At 43.9% G+C, this 10,389-nt stretch overlaps 3 protein-coding genes across 3 annotated transcripts in view; all 3 read left to right on the forward strand.

Annotated features, from left to right (window-relative positions):
* Positions 1-4,115: 4,115 nt before the first annotated feature.
* On the forward strand, positions 4,116-4,862 carry LOC311359222 (hepatic lectin-like; the record flags this gene model as incomplete). The annotated part of the gene is made up of 1 exon (XM_084479208.1): positions 4,116-4,862. The coding sequence occupies one exon, from the start codon at positions 4,116-4,118 to the stop codon at positions 4,860-4,862; it is 747 nt and encodes a 248-aa protein (XP_084335334.1).
* Positions 4,863-7,478: 2,616 nt separating this feature from the next.
* Positions 7,479-8,231, forward strand: LOC311359221 (hepatic lectin-like; the record flags this gene model as incomplete). The annotated part of the gene is made up of 1 exon (XM_084479207.1): positions 7,479-8,231. One exon carries the CDS (start codon positions 7,479-7,481, stop codon positions 8,229-8,231), a length of 753 nt encoding a protein of 250 aa, XP_084335333.1.
* Positions 8,232-10,299: 2,068 nt separating this feature from the next.
* tmco4 (transmembrane and coiled-coil domains 4) overlaps positions 10,300-10,389 on the forward strand; it is a gene marked incomplete at its 3' end in the record, with an annotated part of 11,600 nt that continues 11,510 nt past the window's right edge. The window contains exon 1 of the mRNA XM_084479730.1: positions 10,300-10,389. This exon is cut by the window's right edge and continues 33 nt beyond it. Within this exon, the coding sequence (XP_084335856.1) occupies positions 10,377-10,389 (13 nt within the window). The 5' untranslated portion in view covers positions 10,300-10,376.

Raw genomic sequence — 10,389 nt, forward strand, 5'->3', positions numbered from 1 at the left:
TGCTGGGTTTGTAGGTCTTTGAGAGACCAGTGCTGGGTTTGTAGGTCTTTGAGAGACCAGTGCTGGGTTTGTAGGTCTTTGAGAGACCAGTGCTGGGTTTGTAGGTCTTTGAGAGACCAGTGCTGGGTTTGTAGGTCTTTGAGAGACCAGTGCTGGGTTTGTAGGTCTTTGAGAGAGGAGAGACCAGTGCTGGGTTTGTAGGTCTTTGAGAGAGGAGAGACCAGTGGAGGGTTTGTAGGTCTTTGAGAGAGGAGAGACCAGTAGTGGGTTTGTAGGTCTCCAACAGACATACCGTAAAGTAAGGGGCCACCAGCGGAGGGGGGGCTGGTGGGTCAGACCAGTGGTGGGGGGGCTGGTGGGTCAGACCAGTGGTGGGGGGGCTGGTGCTTGAAGGCGTACGGAGGGAAACGATGGAACGTGCTCCGTGGTTCTCAGGTGCAGGAACCAGGTTGGGTTCTAGTTGCTGAGAGGGACAGCCCTCACATCTCACCCCCTGGTGTGTCTTCTTGAGGAGTCCCTGTCTCCATCATGAAGGACGTTCCAGTTCATGTAACTGACGTGACGACGGCCTCTTAAACACTGGGTTCCTCCGAGGGGGAACGTCTACACAACTGAAGGCCTCAAACAGTGCAGAACCCTAGCATGCATCTCTGGTCAGTCAGACCACACCCTTAACAGTAGGACAACACACATGGGATGTGATGCAATGTTGAGGAATTTAGTAGGAAAGTGGACGGAAAAAGTATCTTCTAGGGGCGAATGAGAGGCATGAGAACGGGGGGGGGGGGGGAAAGAGAGAGAGAGAGAGAGAGAGAGAGAGAGAGAGAGAGAGAGAGAGAGAGAGAGAGAGAGAGAGAGACTACAAGGGGCGGGGCAGGTCCTATGTGGGGCGGGGCAGGTCCTACGAGGGGCGGGGCAGGTCCTACGAGGGGCGGGGCAGGTCCTACGAGGGGCGGGGCAGGTCCTACGAGGGGTGGGGCCTGAGAACTGGTTCAAACTAAACGCTGTCAGCCCACAGCATTAAGAGAAAATGTTGTGACTTACAGTTCGCAGTTTCTTCTTCATGGTTCGATCACGATACTCACAGAATCTTCTTCTTCTTGAGCTGTAAGGAGCGCAACGAGATTAGTTTTACAGCTTGTGTGTGTGTGTGTGTGTGTGTGTGTGTGTGTGTGTGTGTGTGTGTGTGTGTGTGTGTGTGTGTTTTAATTAGTGATTAATCCAATCAAAATAAGTTATTAAAATAATTAGTTATTTTTCCCATTTTACTACGACGGTAACCGAATGCGGAGTCATTGTGTGACGTCATGGCCCCGCCCCCCTACGTCTTCCGCCGCCAACTCCGTCATGGAGTCATTGATAAATACCAGCAGCCGCGTCACCCGGCGAAAAAGATCAATTAACTCAATTAAAAACAGCTTACGACGACATAGATCCAGAACTACTATTATTCAACTTATCAAGTATGCCTAGTAAAAAACAATTGAGATAAATTATAAATAAATGTCCTACTCACAGCAGGTCCGGATGTAGCGGGCCGATTTACTTCAAAAAGTGTTCGTTAACCCGACGGTCAACCTGGAGAACAAAGGACCAGACGGATCATTAGTTACTTTTGTAACTTGAACGGGACGTTTCTAACCATGTTTCGGTTAAACTTCTAAAATAACGTCACTATTACCCGTGTAATGGAGACGGCTCAACGTATTTTTCAATCTAACCGGTTTGATGGAGTCAACAGCTGACTGAGCGCGAGCAGCAGCAGCACAGTGAGGCTCAATGGAGACGCAGCGCGAGCCGCACCGAGACCCGCGAAATAATCAGCGGAACAACATGCAGGTGTGCCGCGAAGGCCATCCGCGTATAGCCGTAGAACGCTGATTAGCCAATCAGAATCGAGCAGGAGCGTCTCCCAGAGGAGGCGGTTCGAATCCCACGTTACCCAAACAAACAAAAGCTTATTTGGACAAAGGTTTAAATAATTAATCTTTGAGGATAATATGATAAGACCTTGTTATTAAAGGATATATAATAATTCTACTTTTACTTACTGTTTCTTGAAAAGTTTGAATTGAACTTAATAATATAAACCAAAAGAATCATAAACAATATCTATATTATAGAAATTATGCATGAAACACACCACAATCTGCATTCACAAAGCAAATAATTCAGAAACAAGTTGCTGCCCTTTAATGAAAGTGTAAATTAGGTTTAAATCAGGTTTAAAGGAACCTGCTCAGGTAAATTGGTGAATAAAGTTAAGTATAGAAAAATGTAGATAAGACAATGTTAATAGTTAATAATTGTGCAAATAAGGTACTAATCTCCAAATATTAAGCAACTATTTTATGCATGATGGGCCTTTATTAGGGAAGCATACAGCATATGAATATAAATGTTTGTTATTATTATTTAATTTTCCACCGCTATTTCTAACACTGTCAAGTAAAGAAAGTCAGTCAAGTTTTCATGATATTTTATTGTACATAAACACAAGTTGAATAATTAAACACACATCTAATGAAAAAAAAAGATAATATGTAAACAAAGGAACAATAAAAATGTACAGAATATATTTATAAAAAAGTGTAAACATATATACAATATTATTAAACTATTAGTCCTCAACTCCTCTTTTCTGTAACCCACCGGTCCCTTTCCACCTCAAAGAAGTCAGACTGCTGGAACTCCATCCAGGTCATCTCCTTGGCCATGCCCTTGTCTGACCAGTGAGTTTGACCAGTCAGTCACGTGACGACCTGACGGAGCAGCCCAGCATGCGTCCACATCAGGCCTCCTCTGATTGGTCGTCCACCTGCCCATCATCCCAGAGACCCGGGGCTCTGGGAGCCAGGGGCCCCGAAGGCGTCCCTCAGCAAATATACGAAGCTGGTTTAAAATTAATCTATTGATTCAGAAAAAAGAAAATGATATAGTTGTTTAGATATATTTGAAGTGTGATTTGTTTGAACAAAGTTTAACGTTTAGAAATTGACCAGTAGTTGAAGTGTCAGAGAATGGACGGACGGCTTTGCCGTCCTCTTATTGACTTCCATTATTAAATGTAAGGTTTTAAAAGTTGGATATTTAAAAATCTATAAATGATTTGATGTAGAAAAAGTAGTAGCGCACGATTCCAAGCTATTATGAACATTTTAAAAATTCAAAGTTTCAAGGTGAATGGAGTCTCTCGGTGAAAAATTGTGGAAGGAGTAGGGTCCCAAAATTTGTACTTTTACGATCGACTATCAGTATCGGAATCAGTCAGAGTGAGAAAGTTGGCATTACAAGATAATTTGTGCTGTAGTGATCACACTACATGGTACCAAGTCAATTCAAAATAAACATGGTGTATCTTTTTGTTTAAGTTAAAGTCCACATGTAAGACATTTGCCAAAATTAAAATGATTTAGCTTGATCTCCACCTCCAGCACGAAGAGGAACTGTGGAAACTAAAACAACAGAATGACATCGATGAACAAATCCTGTAGTGAAGAATGTATTGGTGTTATCTCCTTAAGTGTTGGCTCCTTCTTAACACAAAATGGCATCAGGCCTGCTAGAACCAGCTCAACTCTTCGGTGAGATCAATCCATTTTATTATTCACTTTCCCTTTCACTTCACTCTTTATGTGATGCATTGGTGTTGTACTATCTCATTATTATTGGTCACTACAGAGCTCTTTGATATAGTTTGCTCTTGTTCAAATACTGAAACACTGATAAATCCTTGCAGCCTTGTTACTTATGAAGCGCTGAACACATGATTAGTGACTTAAACTAATTACCTGCCATGTCTTGGTGCTGGGGGGGTTCTGTGGTTCAAATAAGACTGGAGCTTTATTATTCTACATCAAATATACAAGCTTCGGCCGGAAAAAGAGAAGTGAAATGATTGTGGTTGTTTGTCATCCCCTGTGGTTGCCTTGGCAACACGAGGTGTTGCAATATTGCAGTTACCGCGATGGCCCATCCGGTTAGAAAGACTTCCTGTTTGTTAATAGTTGGTGTTAAGACCCCGACCTACTGTCATACAGAACGCACAGAGAGACCAACCACTCACAGGGGTAGAACGATAAGATAAACTCTGTGAAAAATCTTAAGACCAGAACATGGCTGAGGTGATTTACGCAACGCCCAACATGATGACCAAGGTCAGGAATACACAAGGAGAGAGAGAGGAGAGGATAGTGGACATCTACGTTAGTCTGGAGAGCCTCAGAGACCAACAGAAGGACTCTGTGGGGACAGAGGAGTCCTCCAAGTCTCTGGGAACAGGAAGAAGTCAGCGGCCGGACGCTGTGAGCCCTCCTAGGTGTCCGATCAGGGCTGTGGTGGTGCTTCTGGGCCTGCTGTCTCTGGTCCTGCTGGCTGGACTGCTTGGGTTGGCAGTGAAATACAAGACCGACATGGAGCAGGTTCTACTAACGCTGAAGAATTTAACAGAACAGAGAGATGCACTGCTTTGTCAACAGGGCTGTCCCAGTGGTTGGGATAAGTTTGGTTGTAAATGTTACTTCTCTTCCGCGTTTCTATCCTGGAATAAGAGCAGGGAGTTCTGTGTTTCCAAAGGAGCAGATCTGGTGGTGGTGGACAGTAAAGAGGAGATAGACTTCATTAGAAGGTTCAACTTCGTCATCTGGCTCGGAGCGACAGATGAGTCCGCTGAAGGGATGTGGAGATGGGTTGATGGGACCGTCCTGTCACTGGATAACCCCTCCTGGAGTGGAGGGAGACCTCATGTTGGTGAGGACAGGAACTGCTTAAGGAGGGCCTTGGATCAGAACCAATATAAATGGACAGATGAGAGGTGTGAAGCCCTATACTATGGGCTTTGTGAACATAATTTAATGAAATGATTGATGAAAACATTTCTTGGTGACTATTTTTTACATCTTAATGCTAACAGACGTTGGCTGTTTTGTTTCATACTTGTTGGGTTCCTCCATTGGATAAGAGCTGTGATTGGCTGCAAGGTGTTCCTTAAAAGGAGATGACATGAATCCTTCACTGGTCACTGCAGGAGCTGTACATAGATGCTGCTCTCTGTTAGAGGCTGAGGTTAGGAGGTAAAGAGTCATTGGTTGGTTTTCAGTTGCTGCAAACCACATTTTTAACAGATGTGTTCAAAGCAGATGTTTTAAACTAGATTAATTTTTATATTGAATTGTATTTTGACTTTGGTACCATGTAGTGTGATCAATATAAAACACTTGTATATAAATGATCTAGTGGTTCTACCGTGTTCAGAGGGAACAGTAGACTTGTGTCCTGGTGTCTGAATAGGCTTGTAGGTCTGCACTCAGACTGTTTTAGCGGCTCTGATATGCTTTGTTTATATTTTATTATGTGGGTTTAGTCTGGACTGGTCTCTTTGAACTGATGTCTAATTTACTTTTGGGACTGATGAATAAAAAAATGATATTCCCAATCAAGCAATGTTTCATCTGCAACATTTCTTACTCCAGTATTTGCCCTGAATCTTTCTCATAGTTCCCTTGTCACGAAAAAGGTTGTACTATATTTTTTTATATATGTTCTTAATCAAATAATAAATTGTACATGAAACAGTCATTTTAAATCCTTTTATCCCAGAGTATAAACATGGTAACACATCATTGATTTCCAGGTATCTGATCACAAGCGACGTTGGAGCGACTAACACTCATTTTAAATTCATATTTTCCTCTTTATTGCAATAAAAGACATTGTGTCCTTGAGCAAGTGTCAGCGGCAGGTCGCTGGTGTGTCGATGAAGTGTCAGCAGCCGTTCCACTGCACCAGTTTGACCAGTCAGTCACGTGACGACCTGACGGAGCAGCCCAGCATGCGTCCACATCAGGCCTCCTCTGATTGGTCGTCCATCTACCCATCATCCCAGAGACCCGGGGCTCTGGGAGCCAGGGGTCCCGAAGGCGTCCCTCAGCAGCTGGTCCAGGTTGTGTGTGTACTGGTCCCGGCTGGGGCCCGCCCCGCCCGGTGGGAGGGGCTGGAGGTGGGGATGGGGCGGGGCGTAGGGGAGGGGAGTGTGCAGCTGGCTCAGCGTCAGCCAGAAGGCGTCCGGGTCCGCCTGGATCAGGTGACGGAACACGCTGGAGGAGGAGGAAGGGGAGGAGTCAGCAGCACGCCGAGACACCTTTTACCTTTGAGTCGGGGTCTCAGTAGGATTTCATGGATCCATGTTTCACCCATCGAGCTCATTTAGCTTGAATCCAACATTTATTTAAATATTTTAACATTTATTGACCCTCACCCTGTGTGTGTGTGTGTGTGTGTGTGTGTGTGTGTGTGTGTGTGTGTGTGTGTGTGTGTGTGTGTGTGTGGACTGTAGTGCTGCTACCTTAGACACGCCTCCTGAAGGCTGATTGGTTGTCTACAGCTCAGGTAGGGAAGGCAGGCATCACAGACAGCATCCAGGTCAGCCTCACCTGAACCACAGAGGAATGAAGACACGTGTATTAATACACGTGTGTGTATGGGGGCGGGGCTAGTCTAGTGGGTAGGGCGTCCAAAGGGTCCGGGTTCGATCCCAGAGGTCCTCTGCTTCTCTCTCCAGGATGATGGCCGCTAAATGTAGGAGGAGGACCCAGAGAAATGACTAAGAATTAATAATTATTTTTAAGAATCTCGTCTGTGGTACAGTGTACACTCAAGAACACAAAACTCAGCTTGCAGAGTTTCTTTAGAAATGACAAAGTCTTGTTTGACCACTTGGGGGCAGACTTGTACAGCTTGTAGAGTCAGGCTGTTGGAGCAGAACCACGAGCCTAATAGCAGAAAACAAGTCTGCTGTTCTGTTATCTGCTCACCAGATGCCAGAACAGCTTTGAACGGACTCCAGTGGACCAAGGTGAGAAATATGATGGAGTTGAAGCGTCAGAGAAGTCAATGAGACCAACTGAAAATATACGAAGCATGTTTAAAATTAAACAGTTGATTCTGAAAAAAGTAACAAATTAATAGAAAACCTGTTTGAACCTGTTTCAGAGGGAGTAAAGAGGTATGACAACAGGTGCGGAAAAGTAGTCCATGATTGTATGGTGTCTGGTGAAGACACCACTGCGTGGTGAGAGTAGGACACCTCGCGGTCATGTGACAGTTTGCCATGAACTTGCCCTTTTAGATTTTAAACCCTCATTTGAAATCATCTTACATTTTATATTAACTTCAAACATTTATTTTAGCATTGGCCTATGACAAAGATATGTATTTCAACCACGTATTCGTGTACATTTTGATCGCTTTGAAGTAGAATAATCTGAACATTGAGGATATGACTAAGTGATGCTGCAGACGTACCACTGACACCCAGTCTCTATGGGCACAAGTGGAACCTAACATGTGGTTAAAGACTTCCTGTTTGATCAAAGTTGCTCTTAAGACTTTGGCATGCTGGCATACAGAACGCACAGAAAGACCAACAACTCGTAGGGGACGGATAAGATAAACTCTCTGAAAACACTTTAGACCAGAACATGGCTGAGGTGATTTACGCAACGCCCAACATGATGACCAAGGTCAGGAATACACAAGGAGAGAGAGAGGAGAGGATAGTGGACATCTACGCTAGTCTGGAGAGCCTCAGAGACCAACAGCAGGACTCTGTGGGGACAGAGGAGTCCTCCAAGTCTCTGGGAACAGGAAGAAGTCAGCGGCCGGACGCTGTGAGCCCTCCTAGGTGTCCGATCAGGGCTGTGGTGGTGCTTCTGGGCCTGCTGTCTGTGGTCCTGCTGGCTGGACTGCTTGGGTTGGCAGTGAAATACAAGACTGACATGGAGCAGGTTCTACTAACGCTGAAGAATTTAACAGAACCGAGAGACAGACTGCTTTGTCAACAGTGCTGTCCAAATGGTTGGGATAAGTTTGGTTGTAAATGTTACATGAAATACAATACGTATCTATCCTGGAATAAGAGCAGAGAGTTCTGTGTTTCCAAAGGAGCAGATCTGGTGGTGGTGGACAGTAAAGAGGAGATGGACTTCATTAGCAGGTTGTACAACACGTACTTCTGGCTCGGAGCGACGGATGAGGCCGCTGAAGGGATGTGGAGATGGGTTGATGGGACCGTCCTGTCACTGGATAACCCCTCCTGGAGCAGAGGGGGACCTGATGGTGGTGAGGACAAGAACTGCTTAAGGAGGTTCAGGGATCAGAACCAACTTAAATGGACAGATGAGAGCTGTGAAGAAACAAACTGGGGGCTTTGTGAACATAATTTAATGAAATGATTGATGAAAACATTTCTTTGTGACTATTTTTTGCATCTTAATGCTAACAGACGTTGGCTGTTTTGTTTCATACTTGTTGGGTTCCTCCATTGGATAAGAGCTGTGATTGGCTGCACGGTGTTCCTTAAAAGGAGTTGACATGAATCCTTCACTGGTCACTGCAGGAGCTGTACATAGATGCTGCTCTCTGTTAGAGGCTGAGGTTAGGAGGTGAAGAGTCAGACAGCCATTGGTTGGTTTTCAGTTGCCGCAAACCACACTTTTAACGGATGTGTTCAAAGCAGATGTTTTAAACTAGATTAATTTTTATATTGAATTGTATTTTGACTTTGGTACCATGTAGTGTGATCAATATAAAACACTTGTATATAAATGATCTAGTGGTTCTACCGTGTTCAGAGGGAACAGTAGACTTGTGTCCTGGTGTCTGAATAGGCTTGTAGGTCTGCACTCAGAGCGGCTCTGATATGCTTTGTTTGCATTTTATTATGTGGGTTTAGTCTGGACTTGTCTCTTTGAACTGATGTCTAATTTACTTTTGGGACTGATGAATAAAAAAATGATATTCCCAATCAAGCAATGTTTCATCTGCAACATTTCTTACTCCAGTATTTGCCCTGAATCTTTCTCATAGTTCCATTGTCACGAAAAATATTGCACCATATTTTCTAATATATGTTCCAACTCTTAACCCAGTTCTTAATCCAATAAATAAAATAATAAATTGTACATGAAACGGTCATTTGAAATCCTCTTATCCTTTTTATTAACAACAAATCATAAAACATTAATATTTTATGTTTTAAGGTCCTGTTCGTTCTCTTCAAACAGAGAAACAAGTTCTGCTATTGAACTCATTCCTCAGTAAAGTAGGATATCACGGAATAGTCTCCGGGAAGATTATTAATTAATTAATGCCATGTCTCATTAAATAAGAGATTGAATACATTTAATGAAAACAAATGTGGTCTTTTTTCCCCACACAAAACTGAAAAGGTTAGACCAAATAAAACTATATGAATGAGGATCAACTAAAATAAGTGTTTGTGTAGAGGTCTCTCACTGCCCTCCCAGTCTCAATGGCTGCAGGGTCAATTTGCTACCAGTTGTCGTTCGGGGCAATGGCTGGCATCCTCTCACGGCGAATGACCGCAATATTGTGCAGAACTGCACAAGCCACACAAATGTCACATGCCCTGTCCGGCGCCACTCTGAGGCCCTTTAGACACTGAAAGCGTGATTTCAGGATCACGATTCGATATTTGAATGGTTTCTGTAGCTGAAAGTATGGCGAAGGAGAAGAAGACCGAAGTATTGACAGAATAAAAATAAGAAAAACAAGAGACTTTTTTGTTCATCATGAGGATTTGCATGTGTGTGCAAAGTTTCATGAGTGTAGGTGAAACCGGTGACGCGTGCTGCTTGTGCAAAGTTTGCACTTTCGAACAGTTGGTATAGCGCCACCTTGGGGCCAAACTGAATTAGACGCATAGAATATCTAATTTACAGCAGTCCCCACAAATGTGCCAAATAAAAATGAGTTTTCGTATATGTTCAGGGGGGGGGGGAAATGCAGTCGAAGAGGGGGGAAAAGAATAATAAGAAACGGACCAATTACAATAGGGACCTTGCAGGTTCTGCTCGGTCCCTAATAAAGATTTCGATATCTAGAGTGTGAATGCTCCAGCATTCACGCTAATAAGAGTGGGTCAAGTTAAGTATGAGCTAGATGTTCTGCGCATTACAATATCAGGGCCAATGATAAATAACAGATGAAACACTCCCGCCTGCTGGCTAAGGGTGGTAGTGCGCTGAGTTTGTCTCTTGAAAAAAAATGATAACCTAAATTTCTTGACAAAATATGCCACTGTGTGAATATCAACGTATTATCGTATAATTGTTATTTATCAAACACCAGGGTTCAACAATGTAGTCGTTCTTCGGATCAGCCATTTTAAACAGTGTGCATTGCGTGTTTGGTGAACGTGTCCGTCTTGAACGCAGCCCGGGTCGCGGCCGACGGAGACGTGGACGCCGCGTCACGGGGCCGCGCACAAACAAAGTCCAACTAAAAAGTTACAGACTGCAGCTTTCACTCTCTCTCTCTCTCTGCTCCAATAAAGGACTGCTGGACACTGGACAGACATGGAGACGAGAC

This window comes from Micromesistius poutassou (genome assembly GCF_964030765.1).
Source record: "Micromesistius poutassou genome assembly, chromosome: 15".
NCBI classification, from domain to species: Eukaryota; Metazoa; Chordata; class Actinopteri; order Gadiformes; family Gadidae; genus Micromesistius; species Micromesistius poutassou.